Source organism: Polypterus senegalus, chromosome 7 (assembly GCF_016835505.1).
Source record: "Polypterus senegalus isolate Bchr_013 chromosome 7, ASM1683550v1, whole genome shotgun sequence".
NCBI classification, from domain to species: Eukaryota; Metazoa; Chordata; class Cladistia; order Polypteriformes; family Polypteridae; genus Polypterus; species Polypterus senegalus.
Window position 1 is genome coordinate 99,790,904 of NC_053160.1, and position 23,658 is coordinate 99,814,561.

General features: G+C 39.5%; 1 protein-coding gene across 4 annotated transcripts in view; it reads left to right on the top strand.

Annotated features, from left to right (window-relative positions):
* The window catches only part of wdr54 (WD repeat domain 54), a 68,311-nt gene that overhangs the window by 35,966 nt on the left and 8,687 nt on the right, over positions 1-23,658 (top strand). For all 4 annotated transcript variants that reach the window (XM_039759080.1, XM_039759082.1, XM_039759081.1 and 1 more), the window contains exons 8-9: positions 13,859-14,021; positions 21,509-21,583. In XM_039759080.1, the coding sequence (XP_039615014.1) occupies positions 13,859-14,021; positions 21,509-21,583 (238 nt within the window). The remainder of the gene's footprint in view (positions 1-13,858; positions 14,022-21,508; positions 21,584-23,658) is intronic.

Consider the following 23,658-nt stretch of genomic DNA (forward strand, 5'->3'; position numbering starts at 1 on the left):
ATGCAACTTGCACACATATATGCCAAGGAAAGGATCACATCACAGTAGAATGAATCAGCTTTTTATAAAAAATCCCACCTATGTTGAACCACATACAGGGAAAGACTCATTACTATTGGATAGCTGAGGTTCAGTGTATTGCAATGATCTGTTGTTGTCAGTGATTGGTCATTCATATTTAATGCTACAACTGTATGTAAAAAGGAAAATTAATTGCATGTTTGACACCTTATCTTTACACACCGTTTAGCACAAAGCTTCAGTCATAGTGCATGGGGATCATTTGGTTGACAATAAGATGTGAAGTTTGTACTAGAGAAATGTCTTCTTTTTCAAAAAAGAAAACTTAATGGTAAAGAAGTCCTAAAAAAGTTACAGTATGCTAGTGATACATACTATGAAGGCCTTTAGTCAGATTCTGATCACAGTTTTGACTCTGTTGTTGTGTTTATTGACACAGTTGATTCTACTCTTAATTTGTAAGTTTTGTTCTTAGTATATGTTTTAAACATCATGACATGTAATTTTGCAGTTCAAGTGTCAGGGGTTCAGTTACCATACCCAGAGGTTATCTGCTGCACATTCTACTTATGTTAATTTTCTGAAAAGTGCTCTTCCAGTTTCTACTTTGAACACTGGGGACACTATTTGACCACAATTCAGTCAAATATATTTGTATAGCACAGAGCCATGCCACTCAAAGTTTACTAATCTATACTAATAAAAGGCAAAGCCCTCACTCACTCACTCACTCACTCACTGACTCATCACTAATTCTCCAACTTCCCGTGTGGGTGGAAGGCTGAAATTTGGCAGGTTCATTCCTTACAGCTTCCTTACAAAAGTTGGGCAGGTTTTATATCGAAATTCTACGCGTAATGGTCATAACTGGAAGCAGTTTTTCTCCATTTACTGTAATGGAGATGAGCTTCAACGCCGTGGGGCGGAGTTTCGTGACATCATCACGCCTCCCACGTAATCACGCAGTACATAGAAAACCAGGAAGACCTCAAAAAAGTGCTGAAGAAAACATGCATTATATAATTGAGAAGGCAGCGAAACAATAAGAAGCGAGCGAGTGACATATACAACCATATTCATGAGTTCTGCTACTCGGAAACAAAGCACGATGTAAACCTAAACTTTAAATTAAGTTCATAGACAGGCTGCTGCTGGCGTTTGTAATTTAGTGCCTGCCCATATAAGGCCGTCCGTCAGCGGCAATCCAATAGCAAACTGCCACGGGTAAATATTCACGGGTGAAGGACTGTGCTTATGGAGAGGAAGATGAGATGGTCAGGGTGGTGTTTGACACAAACTCAGCGAAACTGCGAGAGAAAGTTTTAAGTGCCAGGACTAAGGTAACATTAAATACAGCCATGGACATAGCACGAGATGGCACCAGCACAGCTGGGAACCTTCGATGCATGTACACCGAGCTGCTCACGGAACTGACGAGTGCACAGATAAAAGCAACAGTTCCAAAGAGCGCTGAACAAAACCAATTACACAATTGAAAAGGCAGCAAAAATATGAAGTGTCTGAAAAGCATATTCATAAATCCAGCTACTGCGGAAACAAAGCACACGGTGGAAAAAGTCAATGTCCCGCTAAAGGAAGACAGTGTAAAAACCCGTGCATGCAGTGTGTCAGGTCTCAGATAAAGAAGAAGACGAGCTGTTTATTGATGCAGTAAGAAACGAATCGATGAATGAAACCTGTCATCTTTACAACGATTGACAAACACGGAATGTAACTTGAACACAACACATCCTACAAATACGAACCTGATTGAAAGAAATAATGATAATCAAATCCTTGATGACAGCAACACTCAGTAACACTCACAAAACAAATACTGTATATTGACAGTCATGTTACGCTATTTTTAAAATGTTCCCTTTTCTTTTCTACCTTTTTAACACACTACTTCTCGCTGATACGCTGGTATATATATATGTATATATATATATACCGATCTACATACTAATAATGGATACTTTATTCGCCATCAATGATTGTTTTGGTAAAGCCATACTCAGTGTATTCATTAGATGAACGGTAAAAAGTAAGAGCGAGGGAGGATGACTCATTGAGGCATGCAGGCTGTAGTGCGCGCAACTCTATCTGAATTGCGCGATCACATTTGAAAAATATATCTTTTCAAGTTCTATTTAGTCCATATGTGTCAAACTCAAGGGCGCGGGCCACATCCGCCCGGCGTAATTATATCCGCCCGAGATCATTTTATATACTGTATTATTGTTATTAATGGCCCGGTATATGAAGCGCTGGTAACACAATAAACTACAGATCCCATAATGCAGCGCTTCAGCTGCCTTGCCAACACTTACCGCTAATCAAGTCTACCTTATGATGCTGCAAGTTATTGCGGCTAGAGTTATTGCGCACTGAGTTTGCACGGCGCTTTGGTGACTTTGAAGAACAAAAAGTCCGCCTACATGCGGCTCGAACCTTGTGCATGTTTGGTAGCACATATCTGTGTGAGAAGCTCTTCTCAGTGATAAAGACTAACAAAACAGCACACAGGAGTCGCCTCACTGATGAGCACCTGCAATCCATCCTGAGAATCTCCACAACACAGAACCTCACACCAAACAGAAACGAACTTGTGGCCAAAAAGATGCCAGGCGCCCAGCTCTAAAATGACATATGAGCAAAGACAACTGAATGATTTGATTTGTTATTGCACGTAAGAGCGGAGTCAACTGTTTTAACAAACAGCGTATTGCACTGATATGAAATAGCTGTGTGTGTATATATGTAGATATATATATATATATATATATATTTCTGTGTATGTATGTGTGTGTATATATGTAGATATATATATGTATGTATATATGTGTATATGTATAGATATGTATATATATATATATATGTTTATGTGTGTGTGTGTAAATATATATATATATATATATATGACAACAACACTCAACACTCATAACAGTGACAAAACAATTACATTGACAATCAGGTTACGTTATTTTCAAAATGTTTCCTTTTCTTTTCATTGCTTCTTTAACACACTACTCACTGTGGTATTTTGCTAGTATATATATATATGCCAGCAACACTCATGACAATGACAAAACAATTACATTGTCAATCATGTTACGCTATTATTAAAATGTTTCCTTTTCTTTTACTTCCACAATCGCAGGTATTTTGCTATATATATATATATATATATATATATATATATATATATATATATATATATATATATATATATATATATATATATATATATAAATAGATAGATATGACAACAACACTCATATCAATGACAAAACAATTACATTAACAATCATCTTACTATTTTTAAAATGTTTGCTTTTCTTTTCATAACTCTTTAACACACTACTTCTCTGCTGCAAAGCTGGTATTCTGCTAGTGTATATATATATATATATATATATATATATATATATATATATATATATATATATATATATATATATATATATTGTGGCCTACAGGGGGCACTCCCTCTCCTCATACCTGACACAAGCAGATGCAGACAGAAGACCGATGCAGCATACAAATTTTATTCTGTTGTGAGAAACGCTTCCCTATTGTCCACCACAGCACAGTACAAAGCACTAATAAAGCACAGTAACAGCAAGCACTTTGTCTTCTTGCTCTTCATCTGTCTTTGTTTCTACCTCCACTCCTCCTGGCAAGCGTCGTCCTCTCCTTTCCGACTCTGGCTCCTGGAGCAGTGGCAGCTGACTCCTTTTAAGTAATACCCAGGAGTACTTACGGTGCCCCCTAGGTTTGGTCTTGAAGCACTTCTGGGTAAGGTGGGAGCCTGATGAAGCAGGACTCTGCAGTCCCTGCTGCACACCCTTGAGGTGCTCCTGGAACCCAACAGGGGTGAGCCACAAAACATCAAGTCCCAGAATTCCCTGTGGGAATCCGGGGTGCTGTAGAAACCTGGAAGACTCCTATCTAGCTGTCCAGGAAAAATAATGCACTAAGCATACTTTCTCCACTGGTCCTGCCAAGATGGCATCCCGGCCGGTCAAGGGTGCCAGCAGTCTGCCACAGAGCCCCTTCCTCAGCTTAGCCTTGTGGGGCGAAGCAACCCATCCCAAAATTTAAGTCGCCAACTATTAGAAACCTCTCATAGTTAGTTATTATAATTGACACTAAATCTGAGAATTCCTCAAAGAAAGACTCGTTATATTTAGGAGGTCTATACACGGACAATACTAGAGACTGAGAAACTGCTTGAATAACAACGGCAAGATATTGAAAAGGCGTGAATGTACCAAAGCTGACATCTTTACACTTTAACCGACTGGAATAAATATTTGCTAAACCGCCGCCTTTCTTATCCTGGCTACCCAAATAAGTAAAGCTGTAATTTGGAGGTTCAGATTCAATTAAAACAGCCACACCATCAGAGCTTAGCCACATTTCACTTAATGTAAGACAACAGATTTTCCTATTACTAATAAGGAAGGAGGAAGGAAGGAAAAGGTCTTGTTGGTTAGTGCTCTTAACATTTAATAAGGCCATATTTAAGGTCTAGAAAGAGCAGAATTGAACTGGCGGAGTATTACGGCTGTTCGAAATGGTAATTAAGTTATTCGTATTAATGCTACTTTGTGCGAAGGGAAACGGCACAGAAACAGTAAGCACTGTTTTGACCTTGGGTGCCGCCAGTTTGCAAAACTGAGCAGAAAAGTGCGTATGCATGGTCTGAGGCTGCCGTGAAAATGTGCGTGGCTTTAGACAAAGTTTAGTTTTTATACATCTCAAAGTGAGGGTGGGAATGGGCATGCACAACACAACATATGTATGTATGTGTATACTGTATATAGGTAGGTAGGAGGTCAGCAATATTTCTATGACAGCTGAACCATTGCAACTACCCATTGAAATTTTATATTTAGTTTCAGTCCCAAGAAACACTAAAGTAACATGTTGCTATAAAAAAAAATATCACTACAAAATTACACAGATTTTTATTTTATTAATAGATATTGAATTATTCTATTACTAAATTCTAATCAAAAAAGTACTATAGTGGTTTGTTTGACATCTTCCAAATTCCAATAACTTTATCAGACACAAAGCTCACCAGGACAAAATACTTGTAAATGCTAATGCAAAATGAAAGCACTGTATGTAGAATGTCCACAAATATTGTAATTAGGAAGCTTAATTCACTTGCTAAACAAATAATACAAACTCAAAGCGAAAGTAAAAAGTCCATAAATGTTACATGGACACTGAGTAATTCACAAACAGTTTTGATTTCTGCTTGTAATGTTTCAATACAGAGCAGAGGCCAATGGACTGATGAGGGTTGCAATACTTACTTGTGTCCCTTTTTTGTGTGATTTATTTGTTGATGTTGTTCTGTGAACACTGACGAAGGGCTCAAGTTAAGTAGGTGAAAGAGTATTTTGCAATACAGTAAATCAGTACAGCTGCTATCTCTATCCACCATCTGCTTGTCTACTCATAAGCTATATAATGGAACAGCGAACATTTTATGAAACTTTGTTTAGTAGAGGACCCATTTTGTGAGAGGGCACATTGCCTGCACCTCACATACCTATATGGTCTCTTCATATGGAATAACATGTTTTGTCTACAGATGTTGCACTACTTGCAGTATGATACTGGATTAAACTGCAGAGTGGTTAGTGGTTCAGCACTACCTTATTTGGACACTCCTTTTTGGTCCTGTGCTCATTTTGCTCACTCAGATCTGCTAGGGAATCTACCTCAACAAATTTCAATCGGACTCCTCATGTGGAATGAGTTTCCCAAATTTATATGAACTGATGACTCTCTCTGTGTTCTTAAAAAGTGTTTGAAGATTTTTCTCTTTTATGAATATATCCCTAGTGATGGTCTTGATGCTAGGTACTTTTATAGTTAAGGTAAGGCTAACTAACATTATGCTGGAAATAGTTTAATTTTTTGCTTACCTATAAGGTCTAGGGCACTTTTTCTTTGATTTAATTATTTTTTGTAACTTAGTCTAGTAACATCTGTTTCAAAACAGGCCCCTAACTGATGTTTGCTTAATTATGTTGTAGGTGACTTAACACCCTCATTATCAGCATAGTGTATCTCACCAATGTAACACTTTGGATTAGGAAAAAAGTGGTTGTCTCACAGAGCCAGGTCCCGGGAATTGTGTGGGATCAGTTTGAATGGACAGGTTCACAAATCATCATTTGCAAACTGCACAGTGAGCAGGTATATTGTCATGAAGCAAAAGGGAGATTGTCACATTATTACCTTACCACTTTTTTTAGATTGAACACTGTAGATACCAAAGAAAATGAGTGTAATATTGACTAGTTATGTGGGACTTTTAAGGCATATACTGTATAGCCAAATGTTTTTGGATATCTGACCATCATACCTATATCAACTTGCCAGACTTACTATTCCAAAACCATGGACATTAATATAGAATGCACAGGGGCACAGTCATGCTGGAACAGAAAAGGGCCTTACCTAAACTGTTCTTACAAAGTTGGATGCGCACAATTGTCTTAAAAATCTGTTAGCTGTACCATTAATATTACCCTCCACTGGAATGAAGGGCCTGGTTCAAATCCTGTAAAGTAGCAGCAGACCATTATCACTCCTCTAGCAGACTTTACAGTAGGCACTATGAAGTCCAGAAGGTAGCATTCCCCTGGCATCTTCCCAAACTTAGATTCATCCATCAGACTGCCAGATAGTAAAGTGTGATTTTTTTTAACTGCAGAGAACATGTTTCTACTGCTCCAGAGTTCAATGGCAGCATGCTTTACATCACAATAGCTGATGCATGACATTGTGTATAGTGATCTTAAGCTTGTAGGCAGCTGCTTAGCTATGGAACTCCTTTTCATAAATCTCCTGGAGCACAGTCCTTGTGCTAATGTTACTTCCAGAGAAAGTTTTGGAATTTAGTTGAGTGATGCAACAGAGTATAGGCAAATTTTACTTGCTATGTGCTTCAGCACTTGCCCGCTGTATGAGTTTACATGGTCTACCACTTCATGGCTGAGCAGTTGTTGCTCCTAGATGCTTCTACTTTACAATAGTAGCACTTAAATTTTTGAAGGCAGACCTGGCAGAGTAGAAATTTCATGTACTTTCTTGTGGCAAAGGTGGCATCCTATGACAGTTGCACGTTTGAAATCACTCAACACATTCTACTGCGAATGCAACCCTGTTTACTGTTTGTAAATGGAGATTCCATGGCTACAGTTGTGCTTGAAAGTTTGTGAACCCTTTAGAATTTTCTATATTTCTGCATAAATATGACCTAAAGCATCATCAAATTTTCACTCAAGTCCTAAAAGTAGATAAAGAGAAACCAGTTAAACAAATGAGACAAAAACATTATACTTGGTCATTTATTTATTAAGGAAAATGATCGAATATTACATTTTTGTGAGTAGCAAAAATATGTGAACCTTTGCTTTCAGTATCTGGTGTGACCCCCCCCCCATCCCTTTGCAGCAATAACTGCAACTAAACGTTTCTGGTAATTTTTGATCATTCCTGCACACCGGCTTGGAGGAATTTTAGCCCATTCCTCTGTACAAAACAGCTTCAACTCTGGGATGTTGGTGGATTTCCTCACATTAGCAGCTCGCTTCAGGTCCTTCTACAATATTTTGATTGGATTAAGGTCAGGACTTTGACATGGCCATTCCAAAACATTAACTTTGTTCTTCTTTAACAATTTTTTGGTAAAACGACTTGTGTGCTTAGGGTCGTTGTCCTGCTGTATGACCCACCTTCTCTTGAGATTCAGTTCATGGACAGATGTCCTGACATTTTCCTTTAGAACTCTCTGATATAATTCAGAATTCATTGTTCCATCAATGAAGGCAAGCCATCCTGGCCCAGATGCAGCAAAACAGGCCCAAATCATGATGCTACCACCACCATGTTTCACAGATGGGATAAGGTTCTTATGCTGGAATGCAGTGTTTTCCTTTCTCCAAACATAACGCTTTTCATTTAAACCAAAAAGTTCTATGTTGGTCTCATCCGTCCATAAAACATTCTTCCAATAGCCTTCTGGTTTGTCCATGTGATCTTTAGCAAACTGCGGACGAGCAGCAGTGTTTTTTTTGGAGAGCAGTGGCTTTCTCCTTACAACCCTGCCATGCACACCATTGTTGTTCAGTGTTCTCCTGATGGTGGACTAATGAACATGAATATTAGTCAATGTGAGAGAAGCCTTCAGTTGTTTAGAAGTTACCCTGGGGTCCTTTGTGACCTCACCGACTATTACACACCTTGCTCTTGGAGTGATCTTTGTTGGTCGACCACTCCTGGGGAGGGTAACAATGGTCTTGAATTTCCTCCATTTGTACACAATCTGTCTGACTGTGGATTGGTAGAGTCCAAACTCTTTAGAGATGGTTTTGTAACCTTTTCGGCCTGATGAGCATCAACAACTCTCTTTCTGAGGTCCTCAGAAATCACCTTTGTTCGTGCCATGATACACTTCCACAAACATGTTGTGAAGAGCAGACTTTGATAGATCCCTGTTCTTTAAATAACACAGGGTGCCCACTCACACCTGATTGTCATCCCATTGATTGAAAACACCTGACTCTAATTTCACCTTCAAACTAACTGCTAATCCTAGAGGTTCACATACTTTTGCCACTTACAAATATGTAATATTCGATCATTTTCCTTATTATATAAATGACCAAGTATAATATTTTTGTCTCATTTGTTTAACTGGTTTCTTTTTATCTACTTATAGGACTTGAGTGAAAATCTGATGTTTTAGGTCATATTTATGCAGAAATATATAAAATTCTAAAGGGTTCACAAACTTTCAAGCAAAACTCTATGTGCTGCAATTTAATCACATATTAACAATGGGTGTGGCTGAAACACCTGAAGTTAATAATCTGGGTCAGCCTAGACATACTTTTGGGCATATAGTGTATAGTCACACCGTCGTCACCATTTGATTAATGAAGAATAGATTTAACTGACCATTGGCTAATCCTTACAAAGACTGCTGTCTCTCAGAATATTCATTTTTCCGCTACTATTATTTTGTTGTCTGACACAACAGAATTCTGCTGTGAATTTAATGACTGTGAATTACGAAAGAGTACTTATCCTAATGCAAATTGAGTAGGCATGAATGAATGAATGAATTAAGTCATACTGTGTTTCAGTGTTAGAAAATCAATGATAAGATACTTAATTTACAACATCATATCAGAAAAAGTTGGAATGGTGTGGAAAATGCAAATATAAAAAATCACAGTGATTCTTAAATTAACTTTGACTTTTATTTCATTGCTGACAGTATGAATCCAAGATATTTCTTGTCTTGTCTGGGCAACTTAATTTCATTTGTTACTATACATCCATTCCTACATTTCAGGCCTGCAACACATTCCAGAAAAAGTTGGGATGGGGCCAAAGGATCTGCACTGGTATCCCGATTGTTGCCGGTTTAAATCCCCGTCACTGCCAAACGAGATACTACTCTGCTGGGCCCTTGTGGTATGGGGCCACAGCTCGTTGAGCAAAGGCCATTCATTTTAAATAAATGATCACCACGCGAGGGGACGTTGGGCCATAGCGAGCCGTGGGGCGATCCGTAGGGTGTGGGCGTTTCTCACCGAGTGCACAGGTGAGGAACATTCGTGATTGTCCCATGGCTAATGCTGCAGCTGCTGTGGCCCTCGTCATTTTAAAAGAAGCGCGAGTCAGTTGTGGGAGGTGGAAAAAATGGAAAAAAAAGATCGAGATCAAAATGGAAAGATGAGAAAAGAAAGAGATGAGGAAAAGAGGACGGAGGTTACAGGGAGCAAGGAAGCAGGCGGTGCGTACGTGTGATGAGCGCGCGATCGAGTGCTCGAGTGCAGCTGTGAGGAAGCTGGGTGTTAGGCCAACACCCAGGTGTTTGAGTTGGTGTTGCTCCCGCTGAGTGACCATGTAGCGGGAGTGACCAGGTGAAAGCGACGAGCCGCAGAAGGCCGCGGAAAGGCAGCGGAAGTCGGGAGGCTTGGTGGTGGAGTCCCCAATGTGTGTGTCCTGGTCATTGGTGGACATCAAGTCTCGGGGACTGGGATGAGAGCCAAACCGAAGCCAGGGATCGCGAGGTCTCCAGTCTCACGTGTGTGTAAGAGGAGGGCAGCTGCAGAGAGCGTCTTGCCTGCTGCTAAGCCCAAACGGGATAAGCAGGTGAGACGCTAATAGAAACGATGCACCGGATTTGTTGTTGTTTTAAAGACTGCTTCCATGAGAAGATTTTAACCTCTGGTTTTTAAGGATAGTGTTTTTCTATTGGTTTTAACCTCCACATGTTTTATTGGATTATTTATTGACTTTTTGAATGAACTGCACATTATTTATGTGAACACCTGTTTTGATGGACAGTTTTAAATAAAAGCACTGTTGCACTTTCAACCATCCCCTTGCTTAGATGTTTATTGCCTTCACTGACTAGCTCACTCGGTTTCATTATCAACGGTGTTGGGTTCAAGTGCTTCCAAAAATCAGATGGGAGTGTGGAGCCAGAACCCACATCGTCACAGCCCTTAACCTTCAATTGCTCCAGGGGCACTGTAAAAGGCTGACCCTGCGCTCTGACCCCAAGGGGTATGCGAAAACTAACATATTCCTAATACGAGAAATTGTATAAGGCGAAATAAAGAACAAAAAAAAAAAATAGTGCCATTAATGAGGTAGAATAATTGAATAATGATGTGATTTCAAACAGGTGATGTCAACAGGTGATTGTAATCATGATTTGGTACAAAAAGGCTGAGTCTTTACACCACAAATGAACAGATGTTCAGTTTGTCAACAAATGCATGAGAAAATTATTGACATGTTTAAAAGAATGTTCCTCAATGAATGATCAGAAGGGATTTGTATTTTTCCCCTTTTACAGTGCATAATATCTTTAAATAATTCAAGGAATCTGGAGGAATTTCAGTGCATTAAAGGTAAGTGAGCAAGCCTAAGCGGAACACCTGTGATTTTCGATACTTCAGACGGCACTGCATCAGGAACAGCATTGATCAATAGTTGATATAACCACATGGGCAATGGATTACGTTGGCAGACCTTGGTCAAGCACTACAATATGGAATTACATTCACAAATTCCATTTAAAACTTCACTGTGTAAAAAAGAAGCCTTCTGTTAACCATGTCCAGAAGCTGTGTCAACTTCTGTGGGCTCAGAGGCATTTGAGATGGACCATCACACAGTGGAAATTTGTATTGTGGTCAGACCTTTTCTGGAAGAAATGGACACTGTGTTCCTCCAAAGACAAAAAGAACTATCCAGGCTGTTATCAGCAACAAGTCCAAAAGCCTGGGTCTGTCATGGTATGGAGTTGTGTCAGCACCTTTAGTAAACACAATTTATACTTCTGCAATGGCAGCATTAATGCAGAAAGTACATTGAGATTTTAGAGCATGTGCTGCCTTCAAGGTGGTATCTCTTTTAGGGATGGCCCTGCATTTTTCAACAAGACAATGCAAAACCATATTCTGCACACATTAAAACGGCATGGCGGTAGAAGAAGAGTGTACAGGTACTTAACTGGCCTGCCTGCAGTCCGGACCTGTCCCCAGTAGAGAATGTATGGAGAATTTTCAAATGAAAAATGTGACAATGATGACCCTGTACTATAACACACATTAAGACATGTTTGCAGGAAGTATGGGACAAAATAAACCCTGAAAAGCTTCATCATTTGGCATCCTCAATGTGTTTTTTTTGTTTTTTTTGAGAAGGAATGGCGACATGCTTTACCATTCCAACTTTTTTGAAATGTGTGGCAGGCCTGAAATTCAGAAATTAATGTCTATTCACAAATGAAATGAAGTTGACAAGATAAAACATTAAATATCTTGAGTTCATGCTGTCTGTGATGAAATAAAAGTCAAAGTAAATGTGTGTGTTCTTTTTTTTTGTTTTTTTTTATTTCTTTTCTGAAGAAGCTGTCCCAACTTTTTCTGATTCAGAGTTGTACAAGATGCAAAATCATCTGCACAGTCTGTGAGTTGTAGAAGTGGATAAGGAGAATAAAAAAATAACAACTATAATAAAATCACTATCCTCATCAGTCCTAATAGAAACTTGAAAGCAAAACCCTAAAACTAAACTCCTATAGAAGATCATCAAGGACTTCAACAGGCTTTTAGTGTAAAGGATGAACTATATTGTATTATTCTTCTGAGAACCACAAACACATATTTTATGTAGAAATACATTAACTAAAGCATAGAACAAGAAAATAATTCACTAAAATACAAAAGCACAGGAAAAGAAAATAGATTGGCATTAAATCTCTAGAAAAAAAAATGTCATGCCAGATTTTCATATTATAATGGAAAAGCTTACCTAAATATTTGTCCCTTTTTATGTGAAAAATACCTGCTGCATCATCATAGTCCTGTGCATGCATGCTCATGGCCCACAGTTATGCACAAATTGTTTTAATACATTTATTCTTCATCACACTGGTGAGTAGAGACATGTTGCATGTTGGTTGATTATGCAAAGGAAAATTTCACTGTACTCTGCATATGTGACAAATTCATGATGAAAGAGTAGCAGCTGACGGCAGACACATTATAATGGAAAAGCCCTTACAAGATTTTAGATTAACTGTAGTTAGCAAGTATGAGAGATCTAAACAGAAATGTGTAAAAAAACAACATAAAAACCGCATTATAACAACTAGGCAGTGTCACATTGGGTATTGCTGCTGCCTCACAAATCCAGCATCCTTGGTTAAGGTCCCACATTTGGGCATTGTCCATGTGGAGTTTCCACATTCTCCCATTGTCTGCATTGGGTTTTTCTCCTACTTCCTCAAAGATGTGCAGGTTAGGTTAATTGGCAATTTGAAACTGGCTCTGCGTGGGTATGTGTGTGAGTGAGCCCTGAAATGTGCTGGTGCATGCCTTGTGCCCAGTTTTACCAGGAAAAGCCCCAACCACCAATAACCATAAATTTGGTTAAGCAATTTTGAGAATGGGATAAGATGCAATATTATACCAGCTTTGACATCTTATAGGACATTTCTTTTATATTTTTACTATTATGACACAAAATCTGACTAGCAATTACTGTGTATTGTTTTAGATTATGTATGGCACTTGAATGTGGGAGTTTAACCTGAATCTTGGTAGAAATATGGATGTGGTGATAATTATAGTGATGCCTGTGAAATTATAGTTTGCAAAGCTTAGCTTCCTTTTTTGTTTCAATAATATTGTAACTGACCTAGAGAAAATTAGGATGTAGACCACAAGTGCTTGCAGTTGTGTATTAGGATGGTGGCAAAAATGTTTGAGTGTTTTCCTTTTTTGTCACACGTAAACTAGTTTGTATTCTGTATTGACATATTTGCTTTTTAAAATCGTTGGACTATCTGGATCATCAAAATATTTTCATCCAAACATATACAATGTTCCAATTCTCAAAGCTGGGTGTTAAGCTTTTAAACATATGTTGATTGTGTCATTTGTTTATTTTACTGAATTATTGAATTTTGCAGCTACCATAGTGTTTGTTTATATATGGTATGTTATCCTTTCCATACCCTGTTTTATTGATTCACACATTTTAGTTAAACACTTTATCTAAAATTCACTAAAAGATTATGTGATGAATTACACAGTAAACTTAAAATTGCTGTCCTTGAGTATTATCGTGACATACTGAGCACCCAAGTGAGTGGTGCATTAGGCGTTTATACAAAAAGTTTTTTCCTCCCAAAGACGCTGCTTATGACTATTTGGAAATTGTATTGAAGGAAATCATCTAAGTCAAGACATCTGTTTTATCCACTCTACAGATGCACCTGTTCATCGGTGATGCTTTGGACTGGAATTGTTGTCGCTGGGTACAGCAGTGGACAAATCAGACTTTATGATGCTTTGTCAGGGGTTATGTATGCAGAAGTTAATGCCCATGCTCGCTGGATTTATGCATTGGACATAGCATCAGATTCTGGAAAGGTAAGGCTGAATATCACAGTAAATTTATGGAACTGGTCATTTGTTTACTGCAGTTCAATTGTTTCCACAGCTGTCTGCAAATCTTGTGCTTTTGCTCTGCAGGTTTTTTGTCTTTTTAAGTTTTAGATCTGCATTTTTAGTATTTTCAAAACTCGCATTACCAAATAACCATAATAGTATAGTTTCCTTTAATTTTTTTTATTGAAAATTCATATACAGTAATTCTGAGCTGTTGAAATTCTGTCTGGAAAACACTGAAGTAATTTGTTTATAAAACCTAGTATGGTGTGTGTGGTGTGCTTTCAATATCTTTTAAATTAATTGTGTTACTATGGCTTTTTTTTATCACTTTTTAATTACCCAAACAGCCCCAGATTATTTCAGTGATATTGAGGTCTGTCCAGTGAATGGTCAATTGAAATGGATTTTCATTCCTCCACTTTCTGAATCAACTTCTTCCATTACAGAGTGATTGGGAACTAGAGCCCAAGCCGCACTGTGTATGGGGAAAGCAACCAGTTCATTTTGATTCACAGTTAAGAACTAACAAATCCTGGCCAGTTTAGAGGTAGACATCATTCTGATGAGTACAGTACGTCTTTGAATCAGTACATCATATCATAAGTGTGACATAATTACAAGATCTTTCAGAATTTTCTGGGCTGAGAGGTTTTCAGAAGAGGCTGAAGTGTTGATAAATGTTACCTATCAAGGGTAGTTATGGAGAAAGTTCAAATCTATTACAAGTCTCTCTCACAATCAGTCATTCATTCAGGCCAGTTGGGAGTCATCAGTTATTCTGTATGCTTATGGGATGTTCAGAACCATAGCACCCAAGATAATACCCATCAGACAGGAAAATACTACATGCACTTCAGTACAGGTAATGCACCTGAAGCTAAGCATATTTGGGCCTGGCTAGTTCTTGGATGGGTGACCATCTAATAAAAGTTTGGTTTGCTGCTGGAAGGACAAAAGGGGGTGCTAATCCTATAATCTGCATGGGGATCCCAATGCCATAGTTCAGTGATAGGGACACTACTGTAAAAATGTTAAGTTTACAAAACATGAAGATAGGTGACAGTTACCTTCTTCTTCTTTCGGCTGCTCCTGTCAGGGGTCATAAACCGCAGAGAAGACAAAGTCAGAATGGCGGGATTGTGTTGGTTTGGACATATGTGCAAAAGACAGATGCTGGGTATACTGGGAGAAGGATTTTTAAGGCTAGGTGACAGTGATACCACAGTCTTACGTTTAATGAGCTGTTCATAGGGTTTTACTGTTAACTGTGTGGTGGGTTGTGCCATAGCACTGAATGCTCCTGCATGTTCTTACTTTGTTTAAACACATACTCGCAGGTCTAATGGTTTTGATAAATTACTCCCCTCTGGACTGGTATATAAATATGTCTTTGTGTTCACGTTGCAATGGGCTGCCTTTCCACCTGGGACAAACTTCTGTTCTGTTCTAGCAGCTTCCAGCAGAAGTTCCAGCTTCATTAATTCTTGACTTTGTAAGTTGATTCAGCAGTTGAATAGGTGGTAAACTTGCAGTGCATTGACCATCACGTAGTTCAGCAGAATCATGCAAATCTGACCATTCTGTCAGGTGTGGAGGGCTAGACCTTAAAAGAAGAAGTATAAAAAATGTATCCTACAATATATATTTTGACTTTTAAATAGTATAACAAAACATCCTAGTTTAGGGGGAATTTGGTCGCTGTCCTTCAAAAAGGTGGTGTTTGAGGTGAAAGTGAATCTTATAAATTCATCTTTTCGAATCTTATTTATAGAATGCATTTAAATTAAAGGGACCTTACAATGAACCAAATGAAATTAAGCTTTTGGCTCTAGGCATGGTAGGCATCACCCCAAAATCGAATTACTATAAACTTCAGGCTTATTGGATGAATTATGGTTCCCCAATGGTTTTCATTGAATTAAAAATGTTTATATGGCTGTATCCAGATTACTGCCATTGATGTATGAGAGACAGCCTTCCTGAAAATGATATACAATTCTTGTGAATAGTGTTTGGGTCTGAACTGACATGGGCAGATAGTATCTTTGATCCATGGGCTGATTTGCACTTCAAGCAAAGTGTCTGAAGCAGAATCCTAAACCAGTCCAGTAGGATACCTGCTGTATCTAAAGTGGAAGGAAAAGAAGGTTCAGGTCAACTCATTCGGCTTTTAATAAAAAAAAAAAATCTTAAGTTCTTAATGTTAAAGAGAATTTTGTATTGTGGTGTACATGTTTTCATATGGGATAACATTTTTTGGGTCCATGATAGGGAATAGTTACTATGCAGATAATAAAAAAAAATCTTAGCTTATCTCCTCTGCTAAAAAAAAATAGTAGAAGAGCACAAAAAAGACTATTGTGAGCCATGCCATGTTAGGATTGGGGCAATACACAAACTGCACACAGAAGGAGCCAGTGACTGATATCGGGTCCCGGAAGCTGTAAGGCAGCTGATGAAGCATAATCCATTTTCTGAAATTCCTTACAAACAAGTATTGGATGCAAAGTGGGAATCAGCCTGGAATGAAACACAGTCCATGGCAGGACACACATATGCAAGACCTAATTGAACATTCACAGATTTAGGGTGGTGGAGAACCCTGCAGTGTTTAGGAAAAGAGATAATATGAACATGGGAGAACACCAAATCTCCCCATAGATAGTGAATGTACATGGATTTCAGTGAAGGGTACCCTGGGCGCTTAATTTTATGCCATCTCACAAACATCCAATTGCCTTAATTTTTTTGTGTGACTTTCTATATTTTAGAGAAATAATCTTTCCTATGTGTATTCAGACAAAGTTTTCCCAAATTTCTGAAATTTCACCAGTTTATCTTTCTGCTGCTAAAAGCAGAAGTCTTATGGTCCATACGACATAGCATCTGTCTCTTTTCAAACTCGGGTATTCATATTTGACTTAAAGTATTTTTATGGGTGGCACCAATGGTAACATTTAGTAACAACAGCTTTGTCATCTTCCAGCTTGATGTCATAGAGTTTCCAGAGCTTGAATAGAATCCATTTTGCACCTTCCATTGTAGATGAAGATGGTGGAGCAAAATTGTAAACCTATCCTTTGGCACAGTGATGGAGGCCAGTGTTCATGTAGTCTTGAAAGTTTCCATGGCAGTGTGAGTAAAGAGCAGGCTTACTGACCTCATCCACTTTCATTTGGAAAGCCTGCAGGTTCTGCTTTTACTCTCAGCTTAAGCTAATGTCACATTACACAACTTCTAGTCATGGGGTATGTCAGATTTGCCTGTCACAGCTGCTGATCTTGTCTCCAGACCACATCAGTTTAAATGACTGAAAATCACTGCAGATGTCTACTTTACAACTACAACAACAACAACATTTATTTATATAGCACATTTTCATACAAAACGTAGCTCAAAGTGCTTTACATAATGAAGAAATGAAAAATGAAAGACAAAATCCAACCTTACAGCATAGTCGTGCATGCCCCTTTTTCTGGTAGCCAATTGTGTGTTACCTGATGAAGCTGGTGTGGTTAACAGGTATGTTGGGTTCAGCCGCAATCTCTACCCTGTTTTTTTTTCCCTTTTAATTGCAGAGGCAATGGAGGCTCTGATCAGGGCTCTAAAGAGACTGAGCAAGGAGTCTGAGTGTCTGGGCTTGCGAGTTTCCTGGATAAAAACCAAGATCCAGGCCTTTAATGACCTTTTAGGCACAGCCATCAAAAGTGTGTCTGTCTGCAAAGAGAGTGTCAACCTTGTCAAGAGTTTTGCATTACCTTAGCAGTGACATTCATGTCTCTGGTGAAGGCAGTGACATTCATGTCTCTGGTGACTCTTCCTATGAAGTCAGTAGATGAACTAGGAGAGCATGGGAGTCATGAGGTCGCTGGAAAGGGGTGTGTGGTATTCCCAATATCTATGCAAAAGGGTGAAGATCCAAGTGTTTAGAGTCCTGGTGCTTCCTGTCTTGCTATATGGTTGCGAGACATGGACGCTATCCAGTGACCTGAGATGAAGACTGGACTCCTTTGGTACTGTGTCTCTTCGGAGAATCCTTGATTGATAGATAGATAGATAGATTGATAGATACTTTATTTAACCCCCAAGGGAAAATTCACATACTCCAGCAGCAGCATACTGATAAAAACAATATTCATTAAAGAGCAATAAAACCGCAGTGCACATTAAAAAAAAAAAAAATGCAAGGTGGAGAGTGTGAGGCAGGTTTAACAGTCTATAATCTTGTGTAGTGTTAACGTTTAAACCCAAAACCCGGGTGGAATTGAGGAGTCGCATTGTCTGAGGGAAGAATGATCTCCTCAGTCTGTCAGTGGAGCAGGACAGCGACGGCAATCTTTTGTTGAAGGTGCTCCTCTGTTTGGAGATGACTCTATTCAGTGGATGCATTTGATTCTTCATGATTGACAGGAGCCTGCTCAGCGCCCGTTGCTCTGCTACAGATGTCAACCTGTCCAGCTCCATGCCTACAATAGAGCCTGCCTTCCTCTTCTTTATGCTGCCTCCCCAGCACACCACCGCGTAGAAGAGAGCGCTCGCCACAACTGTCTGATAGAACATCTGTAGCATCTTATTGCAGATGTTGAGGGACGCCAACCTTCTAAGGAAGTATAGTCAGCTCTGTCATCTCTTGCACAGAGCATCAGTATTGGCAGTCCAGTCCAATTTATCATCCAGCTGCACTCCCAGGTATTTATAGGTCTGTACCCTCTGCACACAGTCACCTTTTACAATCACAGGGTCCGGGAGGGGCATGGGCCTCCTAAAATCCACCACCAGCTCCTTGGTTTGAGTTGCACCATTTAACAAAGTCCTTGATTAGATTCCTATACTCCTCCTCCTGTGGCCTCAGGTGGTGAAGCTGTAGCCGCTCCATGGTCTTCATCACATGTGACGTTAGAGCGACAGGCCGGAAGTCATTCAGCTCACCAGGACATGATACCTTTGGGACTGGGGTGATGTAAGATGTTTTCCAAAGCCTCAGGACTCTCCCCTGTTCCAGGCTCAGGTTGAAGATGCGCTGTAGAGGACTCCCCAGCTCCAACGCACAGGCCTTCAGCAGTCGTAGCGATACTCCATCTGGACCCACTGCTTTGCTGGCATGAAGTCTCCTCAGCTCTCTGCTTACCTGGGCTGCTGTAATTGTGGGTCGGGGGAAACTCTCTCCTATGCTGGTATCAGCAGAAGGATGGGTGAAGGATACAGTACTCTGAGGTGAGAGTGAGTTAGGGTGGTCAAACCTGTTAAAGAAGTTGTTCATCAGGTTTGCTCTCTCCACGTCTCTCTCGATGGTGGGACTCTACTTCAAGCAGCAGCCACTGATGATCTTCATCCCATCCCACACTTCCTTCATGATGTTATTCTGCAACTTCTGCCCCAGCTTTCTCCTGTACTGCTCTTTCGCCTCTCAGAGCTGGACTCGGAGTTCCTTCTGTACGCGCTTGAGCTCATGCTGATCACCACCTTTAAAAGCCCTTTTCTTCTGGTTCAAAAGGCCCTTGATGTCACTTGTAATCCATGGCTTGTTGTTAGCATAGCAGCGTGCTGTTCTTATTGGAACTACAATGTCCATACAGAAGTTGATGTAGTCAGTAGTGCAGTCAACAACCTCCTCAATGTTCTCACTGTATAATCCTGGCAGGATATCCCAGCCCGTAGTTCCAAAGCAGTCTCTCAGAGCCTGCTCTGCCTCAGGGGACCACTTCCTGAATGAGCGTGTGGTTTTAGGTAGCACCCTCACTCTTGGTTTGTAGTGAGGCTGAAGCAGAACCAGGTTATGATCTGCTTTCCCAAGCACAGGCAGTTGGGTGGCGCTGTATACGTCTTTAACGCTTGCATACAGTAGTGTAGTGTTAATTCCCGGGGTGTTACAATCCACATACTAGGAGAAGGCAGGTAATGTTTTGTCCAGCGTCACATGGTTAAAGTCTCCAGAGATTAGCATAAGTGCCTCGGGGTGCTGTGTTTGTAGTTTAGCAACAGCGGCGTGGATGATGTCACCCGCTATCTCCACGTCCACCTGAGGAGGGATGTAAACAATAACAACAATGACGTGTTCAAACTCTTGGGTAACGTTGGTTTGACTTTGTGTCAAATGAGTGGTTATTCATGAATTCCTGAATGAGGCAGATTACCTGCATTGTGTGGGAGCTTCAGTTACAGCACTACAGCCATTTGGGGTGATTCCCCGAGGGTGATTCAGCTCATAGGATCCTCATTGTTGGGGACTTGAGTGGCTAGACCAGGCCAAGGCGTCACCCGTGTAACACCTGGCTGCAGCAGATAGAAGATCATTTCCAGAGGATGGGACTGGACCACGTGTCTGCTCTGGGGGTTGCCAACTAGGATCCCAAGCTGTTTCTTTGTGTGGTGGGTGAGGCAACGCACTGTACCAGTGCATGTTCCCCAACTTGACTTGACTATCTGCCATGATATGTAGAACATGAGATCTCAGACAGACAAACTTCTCTTCAGTATGTGAGTTCCAAAAAGCCTGTGCTTCTTATTTCTCCCTACTACATTAAATTTAAATGCATTATACATCTTGTTGAGCATTTATTTCGGCTCTCATGCACACAGAACCCACATCTTAAAATTAAACATTTTTAATTATAATGGAGTGAGTTGCAGTGTAATTGGGGTGAGACATTGGGCATCTCACATTAGGTAACGGAATTCATGGGAGTGATCCACTAATTGCCTCTGACTTGCTAGGATTATCTAAATGGAGGGTACGACTGAAAATCGCTTGAATAGTCATGTTATGTGATATGCCGTCAGTTTACAAAGTCTCCTGCAGTGAAGTCAAGTTTCTGACGCGGAGTAGCTGTATTCCATTGCCAAGATGTGAGGTAACAGCAAATGTGCACGTGAAGGCTTGCTTAACATCCTTAAATCTGCTTAATCTGATTCAGAATTGTTTGGGGCCACGGCAACACTGGGGTACAAGGTAAGGACCCAGAGTGTCACTTCTTCACTGTACCTACCCGTACTGTACGTACAGTATACACACTCGCACTCACACAGGGCTAATTTTAGAAAGGCTAGTCTACTTAAGAGAATGTGCAACCTTCATAATGAAAATGTTCTGGTGTGAGATTTGAACTCAGAATGCTGAATACATGAGATGCAATGCCAACCAATGTGCCACTCTGTGTTGAGATTTAAATACAGTGAATTTATTGAAATATCAGTCATCAGGCATTAAGGCTTCCCAAGAAGCATTGTGTTCAATAGGATTTCAAAATCTAGTTATCTTGTGATGGGAGGAAGTAGAATCAAAACAATTGATGGGTAATTGTGTAACCACTAAAGGCAAAGCAACTCTTGACGTAAATTCTTAGACTACTGCTAAATTGTATTTCTTTATTTAAATAAGCCACGTCACTTTTTTATTAATTGAAAATAGTCTGGATAGGTCAGGGGTTGTCATTCTTGATTTTTAACTGTTATCTATTCACAACCAGTTGCTGTCTGGAGCAGAGGACTCTCTGGTGCGAATCTGGAAGCTGAGCAAATCTACAGAGACAAACACAGCTGAGGTATGATTTTCTGAAAATATACCTTTGAGGTTGTTTCTTTGCCTTGCCTTGCCTTTTTTGTGTCTTGTCATCTTTTCTTAAATGTGTGTTTTGTTTTTTTGTGCCTCCTTCCACTAGTTTTTTGGCCAATTTAAATGGCTAACCTGTCTTACAATGCCAATATCAAGTGGTATATGGCTGACTGATTTGTAATGGAATGTTTAAGCCATACCCAAAACCATGTAAAGGGAAAGGTTGCAAAAAACCTGAAGGGATACTGCGCCGTTCATCTGTAGTGAAACAAATGTGAGACTTTGCTTTGTCTTTTTGTAAAGTATCGTGCCTTATAGTTAACTGATGTCACTGTTTTTGGAATGGTGTTGAGCAGTATCAACCTATCAACCGTTTCTGACTGTCTACTTGAACGGACCAATGGTGTTGCTTTGACAGCTCATTTACATATGGAATCTGTCCCTGCTGTCTTGACGACTGAGAAGTGAGCTGATGAACTATAATGCGCATTGAGATCTGCTCATTGAAAAAGATAAGTGTCACTCAGATGTTTAGTTTCTTAAAATGTACGTCTCTGTGCAAAGGTTCTTTAGAAGTGTAATAGCTTAAGAAAGCAGCATTATCTATGCAAACTCTGTTTATGACCACAAAACATGCTGTTATTGAGGAATTAACATGGGGATCCATCCTCATTTATTTTCCTCATTTGTAAGAATAGAAGGTAAAACACTCTGGGACCTTGCAATGGAAATAAACATCTGGGCCGTGTGTGCACCCCTAGCTGGAGTTAAAGTGGCCTGCTAAGCCTGCCATGCCACATGTTGTTTCCAGACAATTTAGGGTAAATCCTGGTGGAAGCCACATGCAACACACAGGCCACTGCACATAGGTAACCCTGCACAGCTAAGTCTACAGAGACTTGCTCCGGATATTTATTTTGTGTCTTGTGCATTTCTGCGTCCTCATCAGTAGATGTTCAGCTTTTTGTTGAACTATTAATCTTCTCACAGTCCTGCTTTGACTTGTTTTTGGACTGCCATGCAGTCATCCTCTTACAACTTTTCCAGCCGGAGTAACAACCTTTTTGCTGTACTTTCCAAAGGAATGTGTAGCATTCCAGTTCAGTTGCTCATTGTTTTAGATTCTTTCGTATGCAAGTCATTTCTTAACTTTCATATAATAAGCCATTGTGCAGTTGTCTACATACATTTGTTATTTTTGGAAAATTTTCAGAAGTGGGTTTTTATATAATTAGGTTTTTACAGCTGGAGTCTGAGTAAATAAAGAATGCAGATGTGTCAATGTTCAAATATTGTTCAACAAAGAAAAGAAAAAGTCGAATAAGCACAAGTCACCCGAGTTTGGGATGTACATAAGAAATCTCATGATTTACTTCATGAGATAGAAATATATAATAAACAAGAATAGCTGTGTCAGATATTTGAAATATTAAAATGTGTGCTTCAGTTTAAATGTTGAAAGTCCAGATATTCTCAATTGTAATGGAAATGTATAATTGTTCACCCTTTGATAGAAATCCACAGATGGCAAGATCCCTAGTAAAGGATAGATAAAGCTCATCATATTCGTAATCAATGACCTTAAAACAGTCTAAAACAATACCCCACATGCTTATGTTTAAAATTGATCATTTTTAGTCTTCTGGACTACTGGTAAAGAATCAAAAATCAAAATTATCACATTCGTGATCTGCAACCTTGAAATAGCAAAAAACAACACTCCACATGCCTTATATTACTTATTACCCCTTTTTTTTTTTTTTACTTTTTGTGAAAAGGAGTAACTTTGCCCTTTCAGTTCCCTTTGGGGAGTGAACCTGGAGTTGGCTGATGGTACATGCACAAGTTCAAGTCCTTCTTATCCTTCTGATAATTTTGTTGAAGGTACCTATTGGTTTACCCTTTATCATAAGGGTGTCATTTCCTGCACAAAACATGGTCCACAAATGGACTAAAAAATAGAGTTTTTAAAGGCTAGATGCCAAAAACAGGGAGGAACCCCAAAAAGCTCAACATCTTGCATAATCAGACATCAAGACAAGTCCAACACTATATGATATTTGG